This window comes from Etheostoma spectabile, chromosome 10 (assembly GCF_008692095.1).
Source record: "Etheostoma spectabile isolate EspeVRDwgs_2016 chromosome 10, UIUC_Espe_1.0, whole genome shotgun sequence".
NCBI classification, from domain to species: Eukaryota; Metazoa; Chordata; class Actinopteri; order Perciformes; family Percidae; genus Etheostoma; species Etheostoma spectabile.
The window spans coordinates 16,041,353-16,067,116 of record NC_045742.1 but is presented as its reverse complement, the minus strand read 5'-3'; the positions used below and the strand labels follow the sequence as shown (position 1 = coordinate 16,067,116).

General features: G+C 40.7%; 3 protein-coding genes across 12 annotated transcripts in view; all 3 read left to right on the top strand.

The window, feature by feature from the left end:
• stx3b (syntaxin 3b) overlaps positions 1 to 10,848 on the top strand; it is a 23,003-nt gene extending 12,155 nt beyond the window's left edge. For 3 of the 9 annotated variants that reach the window (XM_032527220.1, XM_032527223.1, XM_032527222.1), the window contains 2 exons: positions 496 to 615; positions 930 to 4,429. In XM_032527220.1, coding sequence (XP_032383111.1) covers positions 496 to 585 — 90 coding nt within the window. In that variant the 3' untranslated portion in view covers positions 586 to 615; positions 930 to 4,429. Of the gene's footprint in view, positions 1 to 495; positions 839 to 929; positions 4,430 to 10,837 lie in introns of those variants that run through there. The other 6 variants (XM_032527221.1, XM_032527225.1, XM_032527224.1 and 3 more) reach the window with 4 other exon arrangements.
• On the top strand, positions 4,718 to 22,363 carry kdm2ab (lysine (K)-specific demethylase 2Ab). 2 transcript variants are annotated; one of them, XM_032527170.1, is made up of 23 exons: positions 4,718 to 4,831; positions 6,316 to 6,356; positions 7,751 to 7,889; positions 8,167 to 8,245; positions 8,424 to 8,470; positions 8,926 to 9,104; positions 10,074 to 10,180; positions 10,334 to 10,427; positions 10,684 to 10,837; positions 10,944 to 11,059; positions 13,254 to 13,380; positions 13,493 to 13,770; positions 13,909 to 13,986; positions 14,237 to 14,500; positions 15,707 to 15,835; positions 15,961 to 16,047; positions 16,352 to 16,576; positions 17,032 to 17,061; positions 17,364 to 18,418; positions 19,694 to 19,857; positions 20,152 to 20,298; positions 20,448 to 20,663; positions 20,848 to 22,363. In XM_032527170.1, exons 2-23 carry the CDS (start codon positions 6,321 to 6,323, stop codon positions 21,027 to 21,029), a joined length of 3,933 nt encoding a protein of 1,310 aa, XP_032383061.1. In that variant the 5' UTR covers positions 4,718 to 4,831; positions 6,316 to 6,320; the 3' UTR covers positions 21,030 to 22,363. The 2 variants fall into 2 exon arrangements, with proteins under 2 accessions (XP_032383061.1, XP_032383060.1); XM_032527169.1 differs by lacking the exon at positions 4,718 to 4,831 and adding an exon at positions 5,727 to 5,956.
• A 181-nt stretch (positions 22,364 to 22,544) lies between these two features.
• ankrd13d (ankyrin repeat domain 13 family, member D) overlaps positions 22,545 to 25,764 on the top strand; it is an 11,364-nt gene continuing 8,144 nt past the window's right edge. The window contains exons 1-6 of the mRNA XM_032527245.1: positions 22,545 to 23,462; positions 23,571 to 23,706; positions 23,802 to 23,926; positions 24,181 to 24,226; positions 24,957 to 25,100; positions 25,253 to 25,442. Of these exons, the coding sequence (XP_032383136.1) occupies positions 23,379 to 23,462; positions 23,571 to 23,706; positions 23,802 to 23,926; positions 24,181 to 24,226; positions 24,957 to 25,100; positions 25,253 to 25,442 (725 nt within the window). The 5' untranslated portion in view covers positions 22,545 to 23,378. The remainder of the gene's footprint in view (positions 23,463 to 23,570; positions 23,707 to 23,801; positions 23,927 to 24,180; positions 24,227 to 24,956; positions 25,101 to 25,252; positions 25,443 to 25,764) is intronic.

Below are 25,764 nucleotides of genomic sequence, written 5' to 3'. Positions count from 1 at the left end.
CACACACACACACACACACACACACATCACCAACAGCTTGCACACTCATCTCTCTCTTGTCTTTCTCTTCACCTTTAACCTTATTTTTATTTTTGTTTACAGTTGGTTCATTGTTACTGCATTATTTTTTGGTTTTGCCTGTTTGAAAATATTGCTCATTAGATTTAAGCTGTTAAAGCATGTGTGTGAAAACATAGGTTAACATCAAATCAACACTGTTGCACCAAGACAAAACTGGTTTAACTGGTTTAGAATTTGCCAAGATTGGTACACTGAGTTTATGTGGTTACCAAGCTGCAAGGTGAATTTATGAAATTTGATGCAGCCATTGTTGCCACATACTGTACATATTCCCTGATTCAAAACTAGTACACAAACTCTGACTTCCAGTAGATTCCATAGTTGTTGCACAAATGAAGGATATGCTGTACTTATTGTTGTTTCCCACTGAGAATGGTCCTGATGGGGCTGTATGTACTTGGTTGTTCCCAACAGAAAATGGTGATAATAGTGGTGGTTGTGCTGGTTTTGCTGGCCATTTTAGCTCTCATAATCGGGTTGTCAGTGGGATTGAAGAGAAGCTGATGAGCTATTTGAATAAGAGGAGAGCTAAGGGTGAGTAACTTAAAGCAAATAAGCTTTGTAGTGCTACAATGGGTGGTTATGAAGCATGCTTTGCAGAAGGGTTTGCTCGCTTGTTTTTGTGCGTGCGTGTGTTTCTATCCACAGGGCTTACTTGAGGTGTTTGTGTATATCTGACGTTTTTGGGTGTGTGTTTTTCTCCTATTCTGCAGCACTTGCTTCTGGTTAATGCTGAACAAACAAAGCAGTGCTAGAAGTGTCAGCTGGTGTTTGGTCTGTGGGCTCCTTTCAATGTTTTTGTTCCTCATCATTAACACTATTCTCTCTCTGTGTCTCCCTCTCTGTAGAAGATGATCATAATTGGTGTAGTCTGTGCTGTAGTTGTTCTCATCCTCCTCATCATCATCCTCACCCAGACACTATAACAAGACTGCTGGCATTATCAGTTTATTCATCATCCACTCCACCATATCCTCCTACAGCAAAACATGGATTGGGATCACTCCATTTGGATATGATCATATTTAACCTGCAGATGTACAACAAGAAAACCGTTGTCCAATCAGAACTGCCCTTCCCGGTCTGTAAGGATCTGTTTGACTCCCTCAGTGGCTTGGACAGTTGAGGATGTTCTGCTGCAAATGAGGAAATAAAACTGAAGCTGACATGAGGTGCATTACCTGTTGTAGCTCTGCGGAGGTGAAAAGAGAATTGAAAAATAACCAATCATAATGTCACTAAACCTTTCACTGCCCAACATACACTTTCAAAGAATCAGCCTGGAATTGTTTGTCATCTGAAACTGATTTTAATGTCCAGTATGTGGGAACCTTGTAGAAGCACATCATCTCCCTTATCATTAATTCTTGCCTTTATGAGCCTTAAAACATTTTCTGATTGAAAAGCTAGCTACTGTGTGTTCACTGTATTGGGATTTTGTTGGTTTTAGGAGGTGTTCCAGCACTTTCACATTTCAAAATATGTCTATATCTGTAATTAAGGTCAGATGATCATGTGAATAATATAATTATTATTTTGTGTGTCGTCGATTTATCCAGCCCTGAATATGACTCGGTTCTTTATCTTGGAGGATAGGTGTGCACGCTTATGACTCTTTAGTTTGTAGAGCCCAGTGGTTCTAATTTTAAATATGACGGTGCTCACAGAAACACATTTCATGGACAGGTGAAGCTAAGCTATGCAAAAAAACATGCATTCATTGCTTTAAAATTATCCTAACACTTTGAGAAATGCCTCATATTTGTTTTGTATTTCTGCTAAGTTTGTAACAATGTTAGCCATCTTGACCTTCAACATACTATATATAGACAAGATTGCCTTCCCTTTTAAAATGATGTTTTAGTACCAAAGAGAGTTTGGTAGTAACACTATTTCAATTTCAGTGCCAGAACAGTCTAAGAAGTAAGTTAAAGTATTACATTTATTATACGTTGTGATGATATTCCTAATTAAGTTGCATATGAGGATCTAGCGTACAGTAAGGCCTCCCTGACTGGTGGCTCCTTACTGGTGTTACATGCATTTCCTGGCATATTTAAATACAAGTCACTATATTTTGTCAACTTACGCATCATTTGCCAGTTTATAAGGCACAACTATATGAAACTAATGCATTCTAATACACCGGCCTGCAATAAATCCTGTTGTCATGAAGGTTACAATGTAATATTTTAGTTTAAAGAGCTTTAGAGCTATTTTGGTTAAACTTAATTAACAGAGGTTTGCAGGTGCAAACTTCTTTGTGTAAACATTTAGGAACAGCAGCACTAAGTTCAACCTACAAAGAAACCATAAAGCACATATCTAAAGCGGTTTCAACCTGAACTGTAAATGATCACGAAATGATGAAAAATCAGTACATACTTTATCAACTTTATCTAGCCCTGACAAAATCAAATGTTATTTTACATAAATCTTTGAAAATGTCAACTAACCAAAACAAATGCAGAAATTACTTATTGCAGGGCTTTTCTATTAGACTGCATTAGTTTTACATGTAGCTAGGTGTGACTAATAAATTGGGTTTTACTGGTTGGTCGGCATCATTTCAGTAGGTCGTTTTTTTTTCTGGTAAGAAGGAATGTGTCTCACAGTTTATTGAACCACAATGCACATGTCACCCAGAGGCTTTAATCAGGCAATTCAAGCAGGTGAATTCAATTGTGCATGCAATGACTGTATTAGAGACACTATTTCCACTTATTAAAGAGACCAGTAATGAACACATGTTGGGGTTTTGTAGTGCAAAGATGTAATTTGTAAAAATTTCCAGTGCATTATGATGACCACCATCACTGAGCGAAGTCTTTGTTTCTGTTAGACCAGAGCCTGAATGGTTCCTTTTGATTCTGGTTGTGCAGTGAGTGCCCTCCCCAGCGTGGTCTTTTGAACACACCGTCTGCTCTTTTGGCTTCTGCCCTTGCCTGTTTAATGCTTCTATTCAAGCCTTGTTCTTCACACCACTTTAGCCATGAGTATGGACTGCAATAAGAGAAGGAGGAGAACACTGAAGCTGTTGTACACCGTTTTAAATTAAGATGAATATAGTTTTTATTAAAAATTAAAGATTTTATGTTTTCTAACAACTTGGTTCACTCGTGTTTCCTTGCAATCTTATGCCTGTCCCTTTGTGAGTGACAGAAGGTAAATATGTAACTGAATTTTTAAACTTTTTGATGACTGCATGTTATGGAGGAGCAGTGTGAATGTTTTTATGGGATGGTAGTAGCTGTTGTCAGCAGATTGTTAATGCAGCATGTGTTGCAAAGTACAGTTTTTAAGACAAGTGTCCAAAGGAGGTAAGTTTTTAACCTTTTTTCTCTCTTTATACACACACACTCTCACACACCCTAATCACCTGTGACCCTTTGTTCTCCTGAATCATTTCCTCACACCAGTGGCCATTAATGTGAATAATTGTAAAGCCTAATTCCAGTGATTGCTGCCCTCTGACTCCTGTCTATTTTCTTTTATTAAATCTACAGAAAAAGATGATGATTACATTGTGTTGTTCCATAATTGGAATCGTCGTGTTCTCCTATATCTACAGCTTCTTCTCATGAAAGGTTTTACACAGGTAAAACACCCGCATCAGCCTTTAACACTATGTATTCAATTCTTTCACATTGTGTTGAAATAATGTCATATTTTTTTGTCTTTGTGTTGTTTAAAGGGAAAAGATAAACCAAGTTTCCTGAGGTGCTCCCCAGTTTTACCCTGACCAATATTTGAATGATTTCAAATGTAATAATATTCAAAAAAAAAAAAGAAAAAAGAGAAATGAAACCATAATGTCCCTGTGCACTTGACCTTTTATTAATCATTTGCATTTAAATGATTTTCTCGCTGTATACAGTGTTTTAAAATGTGTAATAAATGTGTAGATTTTACTCAGTCTGCCTGTTCATAACCAGATGGTTCAACCTGTGACATATAATCATTTTGGACCACTCTGGTTGACTGTAGTATAACGCCCCCTGGTGGTGCATAGAGGGAGTCGTTTTTATTTATTAACAGGAAATTATTTCAAAGGATCCTTAAACTTTGATTAATCTTGTTTTTGTTTGCTGTCTTTGGCTCTAAAATACCTTTCACGATCAAAAACATAATTGTGCTCTGTTAAAAAAAATATCCAATTAAGTAGCATTTTCTGACATATTTGTTGTCATAATTTGATTAAATTGTGTGTGATTTTGTTGTGCGTGATCTGTCTGTATGCATATGTGCTGATGAAATGCTCGATGGTCGTTTCTGCCACTCGCTCACTGGCTGTGTCAACCCAGTAATGCCTGTTATGTAATAAAAGATTTTTGTGCGTTGTACCAAGTGCTGGTGTGTGCTTGGCTTCTTGTGTTAGAGGTTTGAACATAACTCGGCCTGCATGCATGACTTCCTACAACCCAACACTTGACATTCAGAGCATATTTTACTTTGTGCGTGATATCCTACAGAAAATGTATGGTAATGCACGACATAACATCCGTGTATGGAAGGCTTCCCTGACCTCATTTCATCCCCCCCATCTCCCTGTTCTTTCTAACCAGAGACAGGCTCAGCCCATCAGCACCCAGTGGGGGCGGGGTCTACACAATGGTGCGCTCGTTTTACTGCTTCGTGTTTGGAGGATAGTCAGGTTTGGGAAGTAGTGAGAGATTACATTTCGTATATTGATCTGTTGGAGGGAAATGTAGCATAACATCAGCACAAGAGCACTCAAGATAGGCTACAGGTAAAGTGTAATAAAATATAAAAATAATATTACATTATGTTATAAAAGCTATAATACACATGTTTGCATTTATGCAAAAGAAAATCAAGTTCATTGTATGCTATAATAACAATAGTTAGTCAATAGTGGGCCTACAATCCAAGAGAATTAGTTAGTGGTGGATAGTAATTCATTTAAGTACTGTACACTTTTAAGGTACTTGTACCTTACTTAAGTGATTCCATTTCATGCTACTTTATGTCAACATTTGAATGCTGTTTAAATGAGAATGGATCATTAATAAGTATCCAATAACACACGCATAATGATTAATTTTGATACGTCAGTACATGTTGTTGCAAATACTTCTGTACAGAACGCAAGACCTTGTAGTGGTGTCAAGTGAATATGGGAATATTTCTTCCATAACTGGAGTTAGAATTGATGCTGAAGAAACCCACCCACAACCGTCAAACCTAGGAAGCCAAACCAAGTGCACTTGTATAACAATGCTACATTCATGTGCTCCTCGGATGGTCTCCTTTCCGGGTTTAGAAGTCGTTCTTCCGACTTTGGTATGTTCATGAGTTTAAGTCGTAATGTGTAAAAAACATGGACGCTAAAAAGAAGATGTGTTGTATTTAAGTTCTCATAGTGTTTGAACAACACGCCAATAGTTGTTTCCAGTATGGGCAAGACGTGTAGCAAAAATGTTGACTTTCCATGTTGTTCCGACTTCACGTAACTCATGTGACATTTTCCAGTCGGAAACACACTTTGCCAATTATTTTGATATTACATGAATGTAGCATATAAATAACACATGTTGTGTCCAATGAGATTGTGTCTATGCTAATATATTGGAGCTGTGATGTAAATAAGGGGGTGGGTCATGAGCTTTTTTTTTAAGGGGGGCGGGGGGAGGGGGGTTGTGTATGTATGTATGTGTGTGTGTGTATTCTGACCAGCTGAAAATGGCGGCTCGAAGCGTCGAATCGTTATAACTTTATCGCACAATAATAAACATAACCATATACACTGCTGTTATAACATAACATGGGGATAAACTTTACTGAGAGACATCAGACGCGCTAACTGGGAAACATTACTTTCACCACTTCGTCTAAAAGGAGTTAAAACGCAGAGGTAATGATAAAGAAGCTCAGCTAGCTAGCTAGCGTCAATGTTAGCCGACGACTGTTAAGAAAGGGATTGTCTACTGAATTAGTTTACGTTAGCCGATAACACCAGTAAAATAGCGTCAGTAAATTGACACATTGGTTCAGGGTATTACTGATGAAAGGTACTTTCTCATGTCAGCACTCATACAGTGATGGAAGTTCAACGTAAATGTTTTGTGTTGCTAACCTTAACGTTAGCTCACTGGCTAAACTTAGCAGGGATATCTAGCTAGGCTCTGCTCAGAGACAGGTGTGTATGTTCCTGTCAGAGTGTAAAACAACAATGAAACACTAATGCTACTACGGATACTTTGTTACTTCTAGGGATTATGGAGGACCCTCATACACGATACAGCAAACGCCTGGTGAGTAATTGTTGGCTTCCCGATAAACTTGTTTTAATGTTTACAACGTTTTGTGTTTTTTTATTAGAGTTGTGTGTGTGTGTTTGATGTTTATAATACACGGAGCCGTCTAGTAACTGCAAATCGTTGTATTTGATTGGAATGCCCCAATTTCTTTTGGCCCATTGTGTCATGGTCCTTAATAACGGTAATGAACCTGTCTAGCGACTGTGGGTTCAAAAGAAGGTCAAGTCCACTGTCTAGTGTCCAACCATGTTCCTGGAGAGCTACTGCATGCCTGCATGTTTAGGCATATCCCATAATCAACACACCTGATTCTAATTCAGCTGCTTGACAATGAGCAGATCGTTGGAATCGCAGATGCCTAGAACATGCAGTGACTTCGCTCCACCTCCTTACGATCGGATCCCCTGGTTTTAAAGTGGTTTCAACTTCCCAATGTCTACTCAGATACGTTTTATTTACCAGTGGTAGGGGAGACCAAAATATACTATTTCTAAATATGTACGCAATAAGGTCATTGCGTTTAGTTTTGGAAAGCATATCTAACCAATTGGTTGAACACCAGCTTAATAAAATCACCCCATGAATTGTTTCTTAATTGTAATTCATTGATTCCTTTCGTCATTGTTATTACTTCACATAAAAACAACAGCATGGGTTGCTTTCAGTATATCAAATTGTTTTTAGTTTATATTAATAGCTACTGTGCAGTGCAAAGTTATGAGAGTGAAGAGTAGCAGAGTTTAGCTATTACCACATTTGTGGTATGGGGGTGGGGAATTGTGAGAGCGGGGGTGTTGTGCTTTATCCATCTGTCTAGCATAGAAGTGCTGCATCGGGTGAATGGCAGAAGGGAGAAGGGAAGGGGGGGGGGCAGTGCGTGGTAGATTAACCCCTGCTATTGTAATGTTGTATTTTTTTTTTATTTTTTTTTTTACATGAACTGATTTGATATCTGGCTGAATAATCCGCTTGGATTGATGCATTGTGATTGGTGAAAGCACTAGTTTTATCGCTAATTTAAGTTCCTTTTAGCCACTGAGATATTAGGGCAAGCTCCGTTGGGTGTCACCACATATCTTTTACATAAATACATTATGCAACGTTGCAGAGTTCTTGGAGTTTTGCATCTTTGTTAGTTTATACGCTTCATAAGAAAATGATGTGAAACTAGTTTTTGCTTTTATGGCTTAAGTATGTTTTTATTATGTATTATTTTGTGGTGATGTCTGTTAAGCTACTATGACCCAGCTTTGTCATGGCACTGAAATATCTTTAGTGTAGTAAGACATCCCACATTTCTCAATGCCAGTCTTCTTTCTGTTGCCAACTACAAATCATATTTTTCATGTCCGACGTAGAAATGAACAAAAGCCTCGTTTTGTCCTCAGCGTACAGGGACGCGGCGCCGCTACCAGGATGATGGAATTTCAGATGATGAAATCGAAGGGAAACGGATGTTCGACCTGGACATGAAGTTGCAGTGCGTCAGGTTTAACTCCGACTTGATCAAACACATGGAGGGTAAAGGTGAGAGGTTTCAACTAACCCACGAGATTTTTGGAACATACAGTAATTCCAATGAAAATATTTATGCCATGTAAAGGTAATTAAGGGTAATTGTTTGTTTTACATGCTGTGTTGCTTAATACTGCAACTTTTTAACACTGTTAATTGGATTAAAGTGTCTCTGCCAGTTCATATTGGTTAAATAAGTTTTTTGCTGTGGCTTTTGGGTAATCTAACCAATGCAAGTGTTTACTTTGATAACTGCTTGACTATGTCACTGTGTGTGCCTCCTTTCTAGATTTCACATTTGAGTACATCCAGAGGGAAGGGCTCAGGGACCCCATTGTATTTGATACAGCTGATGGCCTTGGAATACAGTCAGTTGCATTCTTTTACTGTTTTTTTAACCCTAATCTTTAGGTTATTCTATGGAGACATATTCTAGCTTATTTTCAAGTCAATTCAAAGCAAATGCCAATAAACCTGTTTGACCTGTTTCTGCCTGGCGATAAAAATAAATAAAAAAACAACATCAAGGAATTGTCTCTCTTTCAGAATGCCAGACTCAGATTTCAGTGTGAGTGATGTCAAGTTTTTTGTTGGTAAGTTCCTGTTTTATGCCTTTTCAGAGTAAATGGCTTTACATTTTGTACACAAAATGCTGGACTTATAGGACGATATTTTCTTGTCCCAGATAGTATCGGTATCTGTGGAAATGCCTGCCAATAAGTAACAAACTGCTGAAGGGAAATGTTAAACTGTGTTTCAACTGTAAAATGTCCCGCTCAGTCTGTATGTTAGCATTTGTATCTATCACAAATAATAAAGATTGGATCTTTATCAACGTTGATTGTTTGTTCAAGTTAAAAACATAAACCCCCCTAATATCAATATCAGCCTCCAAAATCCAGTATCGGTCAGGCTATAGTTGCTGGGCATTTTAATCAAAAATATTATGTGTTACACACAATGCCTATGAGTATTAAATATGTTTTAGAACAGTTTGGATTTAATTACCGTGGTCCCAGTTGTTGAACCCATTTCAATTATTTTACAGGTAGTCGACGCATTGTAGACGTGATGGATGTCAACACCCAGAAGGGTATTGAGATGTCAATGGCTCAGTGGCGACGCTACTATGAGACGCCGCCGTCTGAAAGAGAAAAACTTTACAACGTCATCAGCTTGGAGTTCAGCCACACCAGGCTAGAAAATCTGGTGAAACGACCGGCTTCGGTGAGAATGCACACAATTTTACACCTCAGGTTTTTACAACAACCCAGATGTGAACATTCATAAACTAATTTCAGAACTCTTACTGATGTATTGTAAGCCACAATAAAGGTTAATTACCAGAAAACCCCACTTTAGGTAGTTCCTATTTGGCGACTACTGTGCTCCAATTTCAAATTCAATATGCAGCAATAGCAATAATGACATTTCTGTGCTGCTCTTTTCCCTTGAAATGCCTGCACTATGCTTTGCGCCCTAGCTTTTACTTCTGATCATGTGTAGGTGGCTTAAGACAGTCCAAAAAAAATGAGCAAACATGAACACTCTCCTAAATTTCCTGTGATTTCACTAAGAGTAAAATGTGCAACTGCTTCATAGACAATGAATTTGGAAAGATACTGTAGATGACACTGTGTAGTAGTTGATCTCATAATTAGTCTGGTGCTTTAAAGGCTATGAAGCTTTGGCTTGGTCCAGGGTGGTATTGGTAGGCATTTTGTCTGTGTAATACAGAGGTGTCAGACTTTCAGTTATTAGAAAGAGTCTTGGGTTTGGTGCAGACAATTTGAATATGTGTTTTATACTAGAGTTGGGCAATATATATCAACATGGTGATATGAGACTAGATTTCGTCTTAGATTTTGGATATTGTAATATTGTGATATGGCAGTGTTGTCTTTTCCTGGTTTTAAAGGCTTCATTATAGTAAAGTGAGGTAATTTTCTGATCTTACCAGGCTGTTGTAGCTGTTCTATTGTTTGCCTTTACCCACTTAGTCATTATATCCACATTACTGATGATTATTTATCAAAAATCTCATTGTGTAAATATTTTGTGAAAGCACCAATAGTCAACTCTACAACATTGTTGCGGTATTGATATTGAGGTATTTGGTCCAAATTATTGTGATATTTGATTTTCTCTATATCGCCCAGCCCTATTTTACACCATTTTATTCTTTTAATTATCCAGGTGGACCTCATTGACTGGGTGGACAACATGTGGCCCCGCCATCTCAAGGAGAGACAGAGAGACTCTACCAATGCTATTATAGACATGCATTATCCCAAAGTACAGAAGTGAGTGAACCAGATACCTCAAACATGTTTAACATTTGCTGTTATATAGTTAAGAAACAATACTGATCACATCTCCTGCATCAGTAATACTTTAACTCAAATTTTAACCTAAAATTCTCATTGTGTTTTCTGTCCTTCCTCCACATCTCTCAGGTACTGTCTCATGAGTGTGCAGGGCTGCTTCACAGATTTCCACATTGACTTTGGAGGCACTTCCGTCTGGTACCACATCCTGCGAGGAGGAAAGGTCAGTGGCAAACAAGTATCATAGATTTTGAGGTTTAGCTGCCTATAGTGAGCCAGTGGAAACGTTTTGTAATGAGAGACAGAATTTTTTTCTCTCATGCTGTCAGAGCAATAAATGAAATTGTGGACTAACACGCCATTTTGCTTTTTAACTGTTAGTTAAAATCCAATAAATGCACATTAGTGCCATGCACATGTCTATATGTGTTTGTTGACCTCAGACAATCAACATGACCATTAACCCATGACACCTGCAGGTGTTCTGGCTAATTCCACCCTCACCACAGAACCTGGAGATGTATGAGAACTGGGTTTTATCAGGAAAACAGGGTGACATCTTCTTAGGGGATAAGTGTCACGACTGTCAGAGGATAGAGCTCAAACAAGGCAACACCTTCATAATCCCATCAGGTATGTTAAAGGATTATGGCAGCAACACATACAGACCTATAAAAAAAAAAAAAACACACACTTCACCACTACATACCTTCAGCATCCTGTGTCTTGTATGTTGTAGGGTGGATCCATGCTGTGTACACCCCAGAAGACACGTTGGTGTTTGGGGGGAATTTCCTCCACAGCTTTAACATCCCTATGCAGCTCAACATCTACAGCATTGAGGATCGCACACGGGTGAGCCAAACCTCACATTCACTACAGCTGTGTTCTTGACACACATCGATGATTACAGGAACGTACACTATTCACCTTTTGGCGAAAATCGCCGTTGTGAATCACAGAGAAAATAACAGAGAGACTAATCCTGTCATAACCATGACGTAATTAAACAATTCTTCCTTTGGATTTGTTTTGGAATATGAGACTAGTTCATGAGACAACGGTATAGAGATTTAGCTGAAATAGACTTACGTTACTTATGATGTAGTTAAACAGAACGCTTGTTACGGTAGCTTAATTATTTGACTTGTTTCCATATCTGACATTTCTATTGTCCGATATCTTTAAGAAGGTTGACTCACTGGGACATGCTTAATGCATTCCTTGTGGTAAAGCTATCATCTGCAGTAATCAGGGCTCATTGTTTTTTTAAGGTCCTTGATCTGATGTCCTCACAATACTTTTGTATACAGTAAGATTACATTAATTAGGGTTAGATTTTCCTTATATCCTCTGTATATCCGCATTTTAAAGACGATATGTAGAAGAAAAAAAACTTTCCTTGTGGATCTTGGTTAGGGCCGCACGATTATGGCCAAAATGATAATCACGATTATTTCGATCAATATTGTGATCACGATTATTCTCACGATTATTTGTTGATTTTTAACCAAAACAAATTTTATTGTCACATAGGCTCAGAGAGACGGCTGGCTCATTATGAACGGGTCCAGCACGGGTCGAACGGCGGATACACGCGTCGTGTGTATGAAATGTCTGTATCGTCACTGCGCTGCATTTTTATGAAATATGATATTCTGGCCATGGGTCACATCTCTGGCCCAGGTCCAGCAGGCTCCTACTCACACGTTGTTACTCTACCAACTGAAGTTAGTTGCATTCGAAAACTTCTTCTGTGTTCTTCGCCGTGGCGGCCTCGATAGCAGGGTTACCAGCGGAAACACTGGTACAAATACAGGTTTTCCCCTCATATTTAACAATATACAGCTGTGTTAATAACAATTAAAACTGTAGACAAATGTCAGATGTGTGGACCGGTGTCGCTGTGTGGCCGGGCTGTGCGGAGAGTTAGAGGAGAGAGAGTAGAGGAGAGATCCCACACAGGTACGGCTTTACAGAAGAAATGGGTCATGTAACGCAAAATTAAACCATATCCATATAAACAGCATTGCAGCGGATGCGAGGACATTATGTGCACCGGTGCGTTCTAGAGGAAAAATACTATTTGTGCCCTAGAGCCCTGTGAGCTAACAGAAGCTAACCGCCACCGACTAGCACTGCTCACTGCTGTTGTCTGAATAACAAGACAGAAGGGACAAAATGTTGCGTTTACTGCTAAACTGGTAAACCTTGAGACCGACGTATAAACGACTGCTATCTGTTGAATTTTCCTCCCGTTACTCTGTCCTCTGTGACTGTCTACATCTAGAAACTAAGCTGCACGATGCAGGAAACAACTCTGACTGGCACATGAGCAGACAGGGGTTTACGGAGTGGTAGATGTTCTATGCCAAAAATGTTGAAGCGTTTTATGAAATGAGGCATTTAAAAAAAAAAAACGCTCGATTACGCAAATTTGATCGTGGGAAGTCAAAATCGTGATCGTGATTAAATTTGATTAATTGTACAGCCCCAATCTTGGTCAACCTTTTCACCCATGGTGAGTTTGCATTCCTGCACATTGATTATTGCTTCATATTTCGGGATTATGTAAGGCATGATCTTATCCTATGGAATTCCTCATAATGGAAAAACACTGATGACAGAATAATTTCTCAACAACACAACTTCAATTTTAAGAAATGTTAACACATAAAGCTAGAAATGCACAGATTTAAAAAATATATTATTTATTTACTGTTCAGACACTATCACTGTGCAGCTATAGATGATCTGCAGGGCTAGGGGATGCAGGCGGCTGTATCTGGACTCTAGCTACTGCAGCCACATCATTTCTCCTCCAACTTCTACAAAGCAGAAGTGCTGACTACAACAAATTTGTGACAAATGCTTCAGAGCTGCTTAAGAGCACTTTGAAGCAGCGAGAAATATATGTTTATATATAAACAACTTAACGTAAAGCAACATAGTATACATTTTATTTTCTCTCAGTGGTATTTGAAGAAACTTGAAGATGCAAAAAATAATTAAGCACTATTTTTCCTAATCTGTTTCTGTCCTCCTCTAGGTGCCAGCAAAGTTCCGCTATCCGTTCTACTATGAGATGTGCTGGTATGTCCTGGAGCGATACCTCTACTGTCAGACCAACATCTCCCACCTCACTCCAGAGTTCCAGAAATACTCCCTAGGCATAGGTGAGGACACAAGAAACATTGCGGTCCCCATTGTTTTCTCTTTTTCACATAGACATATAAATGAATCCATCACTGACATGAATTTAAGCCATCATGTCTGCTCTCGTTCCAGGACTGACCCAGGCTGACCTTGAAGCCAGTGACCACACCAAGAATGGCACCTCCAATGGAGTTAACAGTGACACAGAAATCAAGGAGGTCATTGTCAAGGAAGAAGAAGAAATCAAAGAAGAAGAGGCAGCTCAAGTTAGCACACCTCAGCACATGCTGACTCCCTTTGAGCTGGAAGGACTGTGGAACCTGTTAGGGAAGCTCGAGGAGCTGCCGGAGCAGAAGAAGTGTGTCCCTACAGGCATCATGAACCCTACAGCCCTGCTCGAAGACATGAGGGTTGGTGTCGCCTAAGTTCTTTTTGCATTTGATCTTATAATATACTAAACACTGAATGCTCCTGTGGATGTGCCTTGGTAGAAGTACAGATATAATTTTTCTGTCTTACTACTCCTTTTCTCTTCGCCACTTGTCCAGACTCTTCTGAAACAGCATGCCAATGATAACCCTAAGCTGTCCTACACTGGAGAGCCCATTGTCAAGTGGCCTAAAAGAGTGAGTAGAGATTTATTTACTTTCTGTATAATTGATATTAAAATACGCCTTAACTGTAAGTAAGGTGAAATGTTGTTCTGCACTTAGCTGCCATTGGAACACTTTAAAAAATATTTCTTATTTTTCTATTAATAATATAAATTGTTATAAATTATTAAGCCCTTCATTCAGGCTCATCAAACAACTATACAATTCTAACCTTTTACACTTAAACCTTTTCTTTGCCGTCCTGCTAATGTCCCTTAAACAGCCGTCATGGTACCAGCCCCCCACTCCCCTTCCTCTAGCCGTCTTTACCCGTCCCCGCTTGGGCCCTACCCTACACAAGCCTCTGGGTCAGAGGTCCACCAAACGGTCCTCCATCTCTGCTCTGAGGCGCAGACGGGTGAGGTGCAAGCGTTGTGCTGGCTGCTGCAGGAAGGAGTGCGGCACCTGCCAGTACTGCCACGACATGAGGAAGTTTGGTGGGCCTGGACGCATGAAAAAGGGCTGTATCATGAGACAGTGTCTAACGGTAAGTTGGCCGATAACTCAAATTTGGGTTAAATTACTAATGATAAATGTAATGTTATGTTCTTTTATGACTCTAGAACTCTTTATTCTAGAATGGAGATTGTCAGAGAATAATCAAGATAACCAGTGAAGCAAATGTCTTGTTTTGCTTCGCCCTCTGCATGGACAAAACAATGGCATATAAATCTGCAAAATCTACCATTGGCTTGTAGATGTACACTCAACTAAAGGATTATTAGGAACACCTGTTCAATTTCTCATTAATGCAATTATCTAATCAACCAATCACATGACAGTTGCTTCAATGCATTTAGGGGTGTGGTCCTGGTCAAAACAATCTCCTGAACTCCAAACTGAATGTCAGAATGGGAAAGAAAGGTGATTTAAGCAATTTTGAGTGTGACATGGTTGTTGGTGCCAGACGGGCCGGGCTGAATATTTCACAATCTGCTCAGTTACTGGGATTTTCACGCACAACCATTTCTAGGTTTACAAGAATGGTGGGAAAAGGGAAAAACATCCAGTATGCGGCAGTCTGTGGGCGAAAATGCCTTGTTGATGCTAGAGGTCAGAGGAGAAAGGCCCGTGATTCAAGCTGATAGAAGAGCAACTTTGACTGAAATAACCACTCGTTACACACGAGGTATGCAGCAAAGCATTTGTGAAGCCACAACACGCACAACCTTAGGTGGATGGGCTACAACAGCAGAAGACCCCACCGGGTACCACTCATCTCCACTACAAATAGGAAAAAGAGGCTACTTTTGCAAGGCTCACCAAAATTGGACAGTTAAGACTGGAAAAATGTTGCCTGGTCTGATGAGTCCGATTCTGTTGAGACATTCAGATGGTAGAGTCAGAATTTGGCATAACAGAATGAGAACATGGATCCATCATGCCTTGTTACCACTGCAGGCTGGTGGTGTAATGGTGTGGGGGATGTTTTCTGGCACACTTTAGGCCCCTTAGTGCCAATTGGGCATCGTTTAAATGCCACGGCCTACCTACATTGTTTCTGACCATGTCCATCCCTTAATGGCCACCATGTACCCATCCTCTGATGACTACTTCCAGCAGGATGATGCACCATGTCACAAAGCTCAAATCATTTTAAATAGGTTTCTTGAACATGACAATGAGTTCACTGTACGAAAATGGACCCCACAGTCACAAAAATGAAAAGTGTTACGTTTATTTCTTTCTCTAGCCTGCCCTGCCGAACACAGCGCGATGTGCTATATGTGGAGAAGGGGAATCGGATGAATCAAATCCGAGCACTCACTCACTCATGGAGTGCTCTGTGTGCTCACAGATTGTCCATCGTCAATGCATTAAGGTAATCTGACTGTGAAGGCTATAAACTGAATGCATTACTCATTTATTGCATGTTTGTTTTGCTGCTGACAAAGCTGCATGGTTAGGTCAGATGTGGGAGTAACTTTTAACTGTTTGCTGTTTCAGGAATCTGGTGAGGGGAAGGTCAATAAAGATTTGCCTAGCTGCTGGGAATGTCCCAAATGTTACAGAGGCAAAGACTCAGCATCAGAGGTACAAAACTACAAAACACATTCTCTCTCTCTCTCTCTCTCTCTCTCTCTCTCTCTCTCTCTCTCTCTCTCTCTCTCTCTCTCTCTCTCTCTCTCTCTCTCTCTCTCTCTCTCTCTCTCTCTCTCTCTCTCTCTGTGTGTGTTCTTAGTTCATACAACCAATGCAACCCCTTTTTCCTTTCTCAGCAAAGTTTCCTTTTTCAATAATTTCCACCAGTTGCCATGTGTTTGATATTCACACTTCAAAATTACACCTTTTCTTCTTCAACCCCACCAACCATCTCTTCTTATCCCTGCCACACCAGTCTTCCAGCGATGAGGAAAGTGAAGAGTCGGAGGGCTCAACCTCCTTGCCACCGTCCAAACTTGCCTACCGGGAAGGCATTGGTGTGGGTGACGGGATGAGACAAGGGAGACGTAGCAGATCCTCAGTACGACCCTCGGCACCACCACCTTCTCAGAAACTGCTACTGCAGCATCAACAAAACCGCAAAAGAGCAAATGCACTGGAGCTCAAACTTAAGAAGAGGGTAACGTGGATTTATAGGTTTTTTTCTAATATTTATTGATCAAATGTATTGATCAGATGACAAAATACATTTGTCCTGCACCATGGGGAAAATGTGTTGATTTTAAAGGTATTTAGAGGTCTTTAATTAGCAATACGCAAATTAAGCATCAAGTTTTAAAAGCTTTAAAGATTTAAATGCATAAAACATTCAGGCAGCCCAAGACTAGAAAATGTATACAGAGAACCCTATCTGAATGACATTCCTTTTGATCTGTTTTAGTAACTGAAGATAAATGAAATCTATAAAATCTAAAAAGATCTTTTTAAAAAAAGTAAGTCATCCTAAAACTGGTTTGGCAGATGCTGCAGATGACCTCAGACTTAAAATACAGTTGTAGATACAGACCACATTTGCATTTTTGTCCTTTCTGTTTGACATATATCTCTTTCCCTAACCTGTTTTGTTTATGACAGATAAAACTAGAGCGCAGCAAAATCTTAACGGTAAGCAGTGCATTTATTTCTGTAATGCTTACAAGTATATGTAGTATTTTACCAGGAGTTTTTTTTATGAATTACAGTTAGCTCTGTGTAATTGAACATCATTGTAGCTACGATGTGGCAGGCAGATGTAAAACTATTTTCGTGACTTTTGAAAAAACCTTTTCAGGTGCTATGTTTAAGAGCATTGGTAAAAATACACAATACTGCTCAGAACATAATGTAGCACTGAATTTAGTGTTTGAAGCATGTAGTATCTTGTTCTCATTCTCTCGTCATCATTTTTGTTCTTTATGTCACAACAGAAACAGTCTGTAGAGCGTTCTCCCAGGCTGTTGGGCTCCAGGGTGATGTCCCGCCTGCGCTCTGCTACCAGCAGACAATCTCAGGGCAGAGGTCGGGGCTCCACCTGGACGAGTGGCTCCTCTTACCACATTTCTTCAGGAGGGACTGGGTCTTTCCAGCAACAGCAGTCTTCCGTCGGTCTGGTACTTGAGCCCAAGGGAGAGTCCCGCAGAGGGAGGGGGAGAGGGGTGAGGCTGCGGGGAGGAGGAGCAGGAAGAGGAATCCGAGGTGGTAGAAGCCATGAAGATTTGGAGGGGGAGAGTGAGTATAGTAGCAGCACTAACAGCAGCAGCAGCAGCAGCAGCAGCAGCAGCAGCAGCGACGACGATGACCAGGAAGAGGAGATGGGGCAGAACAGTGGGAGAGGATTGGATAAAGAAAACCAGCCACAGTCAAGGCGAGGAGGACGGGCAGCCAAAGAGAGAGAAGAGAAAGTGTGCGAGGTGGCCAACCAAAATGGTGCGGAGGAGGAGGTTGAGGAGGAGGAGATTGAGCAGGACAGTGAAACGGGGGGCAAAGATGGCTCACATCTTAAAGTGACACTCCAAAGGCCAACCAGAGCCAAGCGGGACCCATCAGCCATTGTTCCCAAATTAGAAGCAATCACCCCTCAAACTGCCACTTCCACAATACACAACCAGACCAGAGCCCTCGTCAGACCCCCCATTAGAAATCGCAGCCCCCCTGATCAGCACTTCAATAGACACACTCTTCCACACACTCGTAGTGGACACACTCACACCTCCCACCCAGAGAAGCTGGAGGACTCTAAAAAAACAAGGTTTAGCAGGCCAGCTAAACTGAGCAATGGCGCCTCTTCTTCTTCTTCAACCTCAGAGCTTCCCCATCTTCGCATCCCTCTGTCTGCCCTGCAGGAAGGAGGAAGCGAGGCAGACAGGGAGAATAGTGGGAGCGGGCCAGGCTGTGAGAGGGAGGTGTGGGTATCCGTCTTCTGTTACTTAAGTCGAGCAGATCTCTGCGTCTGCATGGCCGTCTGCAAGAACTGGTACAAATGGTAAGACCTCTTAGTGGATATGTTTTTATTAAGGATGGGTTTAAATAGCCGGTTTCATTTTTGTGTCCGGTTCCTGGTTGGCAAAAAAACCCATATATTCTTTAAGTTTTGATGCTAACAAGTCTTTTATCAAACCTTTTATTTACTCACTCTCAGGTTGTAGGTTTGGGTTGTGAACTTTTAAGTAGGCTGTCATTAAAAACTGTAGTTTTTCTTCTGTCACAGTGATTGGACATCATAGTTAGTTTTGCCATTGTTTTATTTTATATTTTTGCAGATGTCGATAGGTGAAAGGGATTCATGATAAGTGGATTTAAATTTTATAAAATGCTATCAAACCCATCCCTAATTTTTGGCTGGACCTGACCTGCACGTCGAGGCCCAGCGTTATAACTTTTAAAACTATCACTGAGTCTCTGAGTGATGAAGTTATGTTCTGAAAGAAGTGAAAGGAAACACTGCCAAAGTTTCCCTTTCATTCTCCGGCAGAGATATTGACATCGATGCACAGAAGACAGCAGAGAAGATTAAACAAAGTTGTCAGGTTGTAGTAAATGTATAGTGTAGGTTTCAGTTTGTTCATGAATAAATGCTGCAGTCCTTTAAGACCAACATTTGAGGCAAGAAATATAATAATAATAATAATAATAATAATAATAATAATAATAATAATAATAATAAAAAAATTGGACAAATATTTGAAATTAGCATGATTACATTGTTGAATTCATCACATTAAAAACGGTCCTCAATTATTTGTCTCAACATATCTTTACCATGTCATTTGATTTGCTATTCTAGTACAAAACAAACAAATATTACTGGTACCACTACAGATGAACACTTCATATCAATATTCACATTTAAGACACCACCGCTGACTATCCCTGTAACAATTTGGTTGTTTTGGTCTTGTTTTTAATCTTTACTATTGCAAACTCAATAGTCCGTCCGTCCATCCATCTTCGTCCGCCCGCTTATCCGGTATTGGGTTGCGGGGGCAGCAGCTCCAGCAGGGGACACCAAACTTCCCTTTCCCGAGCCACATTAACCAGCTCCAACTGGGGGATCCCGATCCCAGGCCAGGTTGGGCATATAATCCCGCCACCCAGTCCTGGGTCTTCCCCGAGGTCTAGTTTGGCCTCACTATTGAGGCCAAACTCAATAGTGAGATTGCGTTTACTTGTGTAAAATAGTGTGTAGTGTCAGTAGGTCACTCTGCAAATGGATAACTATGAATGGATGTGTTCTTCATCAGTGTGTGCTTGTTCGTAGGTGTTTAGACAAGCGGCTTTGGTCCCGGATTGACCTGAGCGTCAAACGCACCGTTACTCCTCAGGCCCTAACAGGCATCATAAAGAGACAGCCGGTCACGCTCGATCTCTCTTGGACCAACATCTCTAAAAAACAGCTCAACTGGCTTGTTGGCCGCCTGCCTGGTATGCTTGCACACACACACACACACACACACACACACACACTTTTTGTATTTTATTTATTTATTTAATTACAATTTTATCATTGTTACACGTAAAATAAATGACACTATGAAACAATACAATCTTATAAATAAAAAGATGAATTTATGTTCATAAAAGTATTTTGTAAAAATGCCACAGTTTGCAAATTAATTCTGATTAGTCATGTTTCCATCAATCAGCTGTATGCTCTACCTACATTAAATACACTATATATTTATATATCTCTCTCTCAATCTTCTCTTGCTTTTGCAGGACTGAAGGATCTGATGGTGGCAGGTTGTTCCTGGTCATCTATTTCAGCTCTCTGCTCCTCTGGTTGCCCTCTCCTCCGTTCTCTGGACCTGCGGTACGCAGATGGGGTCAAAGACTCTCAGATCAGGGATCTAGTCACCCCTCCAGGTGAGGAAAGAGTAACTCTTGCATCTTAAGTCTCCCTACTTATTTTATGTATTGTCATAGTTCCTTGTGTACTTGCATACATAAAGAAAAATGAAAAACTACACACCTTGCCTTTCTTCTCATTTTACTTGTTTTGCCCTCTGTTCCAGGTTGTGACAATCGCAGTCAGTTACGGACAATGCAGTGTTTGCGGCTAGCAGGCCTGGACATTAGTGACTCCACTCTGCGCCTGGTGATTCGCCACATGCCCCATTTAACAAAACTGGACCTCTCCCACTGCAACAGCCTCACCGACCACTCCGTCAACCTGCTGACTGCAGTGGGCTCATCCACCCGAAACACGCTCACTGAACTCAACCTGGGAGGTGAGGCTTTATGGGGGTAGCTAATATGCAAGAGACAAAACAAATTTTGGGGAAGAATGAACACACACACACACACACACACACACACACACACACACACACACACACACACACACACACACACACAGTGCAGTAGTTTAATTTCACTAGTATTGATGTGTATGTGCACTTGTTTCTTTCCCAGGTTGCAGTAAACTGACAGACCTGTGTCTCAAGTATCTCCGCCGCCTCTCTTGCATCTCACTGCTCGACCTGCGAGGCTCTAAAGGTGTCTCCCGCAAGGCCTGTGAGGCCTTCATCTCTGAGCTGTCAGTCAACACGCTCTACTGCCTATCAGATGAAAAGCTGATCCAGAGGATATCCTAAGCGCCTGTAAAGGCAAACAAGTGGATCCTGATGTGAATCTGTGTGTCATAAAGTGCACCGACAGGAGGGGATGTTCACATACACCTGTACCACGTTAGAGGAGAGGTGGGGTTTAAACTGGTGAAAGGGGTTGTCACAGCTGGAACAATGTTTCTTTTCAACGTTATACACATTTTTTTCCCTGTGTACCTCAAGAAGAGACTCTGCTTTCTTTTTTTTCAGTTGTTTTGGGAAGTGATGTGGTGTGGGAAAAGCAAAAGAACCTTTTTGCCAGAAATGGGAGAGCATGGGCAATTAATTATCTGTATTAGACTGCAAATCCTTTGTGCTCAACTTGCGACACAGACGCGTATCTTGATCCAATCACAAACTCTTTCCTTGAGAAAGACTTAAGTTTCATCTTTGGGGTACAACTGCATCGTTATGTTTGGCTGATCTTCATAAAGTCTTATTTATCATGTGATTTATCATTTTAACTCCTTTGATATCAGCTACATGTGGGTGCTCTAAATAGATGTATATTTTTTGGTCAGATTCAAGAGAGCAAATGTTTAGAAGTTGGATGTCTGCTTTATGCACAACTATGCGTTGAGATTTATTTTTTATTTTTAAGGTGACAGGTCTTTACATCATGACTTTTAAAGTGAGTGGAATGGCCTGTGTTAACCAGTTGTAAACAGTGTACATGGACATTGAGTGGATGTGGTTGTATAAAAGGGTAGAAAGACAGTGTGAAAAGGCAATCGACATGGCAACAACACCTCACCCCAACAAAGGGCAAGTTGCATTTAGTGTTTGGGGTAAGCTAAGGGATAGGTGTCAGATAAATGGTGCATTTTCAAACAACCGTTAGACTTCAGGTGCTATTATTTCCAAATTTTCACTTTCTTTTTTTGTACAGACTAGAAACAACATTTAGAGTAAAGATGTTAATATTCTAGATGAACCTGCTCCCCACCCCTCTTTGATACACTTTTTTTTTCTTTTCATTGACGAAACATGTATCTACTTTATACTGAATTTCATGACCTTGTCCAATTCTGTAGAAATGTACGATCTTGTTTTGGGGCTGGGGTCGCGCATTTGTTTGCTCACTTAAAAGTGTAACGTTAGTGGTTCAGTATCAAAGGTCTCCTTCCAGACTGCTCTCCTGGCCATATCCCTTAAAAATGAATATAAGTATAGGAAAAACATACTTTTGTGTAAATGTGGTATCCTCTTTTCGGTTGTCAAAACAGGAGTCCTGTAGCATTGTAATTATTTTCAGAAGCCTTTTTCACTTTATGTTATTTGTGTTATTTTTCAAGAAAAATAAAAAAAATGATAAACAATGGATAATTGTCGTATTGTCACAGGGAGTGGAAGAGAAACATCAAGTAAATGTCATTTGGACTACAAGTGTAGCCCCATTTCCTGTTAATACTGTTGTGGTTTATTTGAACTGTAGGATCGGATCAGATATCAGCTCTTCCCCGGCTCCACCCAGCTTCGTTCACCATAACCTGGAAATAAAGCGACGTCAAAAAAACAATAAAGAACGCTTATGCAGCTGTTACTAGGCTTCATCGTAGCAAAGCTGCGTTTTGTACAGCAGCGCAGCAGACTGACAAATGTGGTCTGGTGTAATGATTGTTCAGGGCTGAGTGCCACCGGCAGAAACTGTCATCTACATCATATATCGGATGCCCTCAACCCAAGTGACCTGGATGTGAAACTGGAATAAAGGCCGTATCTCGCTTTATTTTAAAACCGTAACGCTGCAATATAAACTGGGTGGTTGCAGTAACAGCGGGGTAGCTAGCTAGCTAACTTTGTCAGCCGGGGATTTCACCCATAGTTTATTTTCATCGGATCATATCCATCGTGATAGAAAATGAACGGACATGGGAAGTGCATTTCTGGCCGGCTTCATTAGTTACCTCGCTTTGTGAAAAATGGAAAACAGGTGCCAAGAAGAGCAGGAAATAATGTTGTTATTAGCCAGTTAGCTAACGTTAGCTCAGCTAGCTGTAGTTAACTAGCGCTACATCAAATTAGTGGGCTGAGTTGGCGTGACTAACTCAGCCCACTAATTTAAATAGGCACGCACAATATTCTACTTGGTTTGCTGCCTAACGTTAGCTACTTAAATAGATTTGCTTAGTGACATGCTTTTTCAGTGAAACATTTGCAGCGTTTACCTTGTTTTCTGCCGTTAACTAAGCTAGCTAACGGTAGCTAACCAGTTGTGGCGTTCAGCGCTGAGCTCGTTGCTACACTCTGCTGTTGTGTCACTGCAATCTGTTGGCTGCAGAAGTCATACTGCAAACAAAGCTTTACTACTGTTTAACTGTCAAGCGGACTATAACCATGGCTCAAGAAGCGTTTCCTCTGCATTTTCTTGTGTGGAACAATCAGTACTTGGAGCTTGACCGAGAGCTGCAAAAGAAAGAGGTAAATATGGAGGTTTATTTTGCATCTGGCTGGTGGATGTATGTTCCAGATGGGTCTGTTATGTCGCACTGCATTGCGCTGATGCTGCTTGTGTGTTTGGTTCTGCAGCAGGATGTAGAGCGCCTAGATCCGAGAGGGCGCACCCCGCTGGAGCTGGCTGTGTGTCTGGGCCACCTGGAGTCAACCCGGGTGCTGCTTCGGCACTCAGCAGACCCGACACACAACAACGCACAGGGCTGGGCCAGTGAGTGCTCTGTTGTGGCTCCCAGTGTCATGTCCTGAGGCTGCTGAGGGAATAAAGAAGCACATACTGGTTTTGAATGTGGATGTATGTTTCAGTCTTGCAGGATGCAGTAAGCACCGGTGATCCTGAGCTGGTTCAGCTCGTGCTTCAGTACCGAGACTATAAACGTGCCACTGAGAGATTGGCGGGCATCCCTGAGCTGCTCAGCAAACTAAGACAGGTAAAACTGCTCCACAGTCGGCCATTTGATTAAAAAATGTAAGCCTCCAGGTCTTAAACTATACTCTACCTGTTGCACAAAGCAACACATCAACCACACCCTAAAGCTGGTTGGCTGCTGTCAGTATACCCTTTTTTTTATGGATCACTGTATGCTCCTGACATGTTTGAAAGTCTCAACCTTGTCTGAATCAGGATGCATGACATGAAGCTCTTCCTTTTGTTTATATACAAACATACTTTGGTCTCATTCAGGCGCGGGACTTCTATGTGGAGATGAAATGGGAGTTCACCAGCTGGGGTGAGTGTGTTTCAGTGATGTGTTTTTTACCCGGATCATTTTCAGCACCACAGTAGTTGGACAGCTCCCCTGACAGCAGCTGTCACTTAGTCAATTTCAAACTGTAACTCACTACAAATTACTGATAGCCTTCCTAAAGTTTTATCTGTAATGCATTTAACAGGACTACTGAGTAATGTGTTTTTTTGTTTCTTGATTACTTTGCCTTATCTAATCTGCTGTTCAAGTAAACACTTAGTTCAATTTTGCATCTACTTAATGAATTACAGCAATGTTTTTAGAGACTATAATGTTAACAATTTCAATTATTACAAATCCTAGTCAGTTGATTAATAAAGCAGGGTAGTCATAGTTGACATAAAATCAGTGAAGTTACAAATAATTTTAGTAGTACATTGCATCATTAAAAAAAAGTTCAGTTTGTACAGTTTGCTTGGTTTCTGTTTTTAATTATCATAAATGGAATAGTTTGTGTTTCTTAGATGTTTATCAGAACGCAAACTGCAATTTTAAGCACATTATGTTTTCCAAATTGTGATGACATTTGTCTTTTGACAGTTTTTTTTAATAAAGTATATGATAAGTGAATTAATCTATAATAAAAATGAACAGTCACTATGTAAATCTGCTTTTCTTTACACTGTACTTTGCCCATTCCCTATTTGGTTACCTCATTCTGTTTGCCTTTTGCATCTGGACTGCTTCTCCTCTTCTTCCATCTTCTTCTCAGTGCCCTTGGTGTCTAAGGTGTGTCCCAGTGATGTCTACAGGGTGTGGAAAAGCGGCTCGTGCCTCCGTGTAGATACCACCCTTTTGGGCTTTGAACACATGACCTGGCTGAAAGGACGACGCAGCTATATCTTCAAGGGTGGAGGTGTGTGTGCTCATAGAACAGCATCACATGCATACAAATAACTGAATAGCTGTGGTTAATGGATGGGTGGATGATGTGGAGCCACAATGAAAGCTGTAGAAACAGCTCCACTTGAGGCTTAAATTAGTCCTTTGTGTGCTCCTCTTATGAAGATGAAGGTGCCGTGGTGATGGAGGTGGACCATGAGAAGCAGGTGGTGTACACAGAGCCACTTGTGTTGTCTCCACGTGATGCACCCTCCCTCCTGGCAGCCATGCAGCCGTCGCAGGAGAACACAGCCCAGAGACTCACATCGCCCATTGTCTCCACGCACCTCAACACACGCAACATTGCCTTTGAACGGTAAGCGCTTACTGTGTACAGACACAGACTAGAATCGTTTCATCAAGATCGCACTTGATTTGTTTGTGTTGTGCAGATATCTGTCTCACCGCCTTCATAATGTTTCTACAATACATTCATTACGTCCCAACTGTTAACAATACACATATAGGTCCTCATTTATGAAACGTGTGTACGACCTAAAACAGGCGTGAGACGGGCGTACGCCGATTCCTACGCAAAGATCGGCATTTAGCAATTTGAATGCGAGCGTAGGCTGCGAAAACATCTCATGTCTGGTCTGACCTCATGTACGCAAGTTTTCGAGTCAGTGTGGACTTGC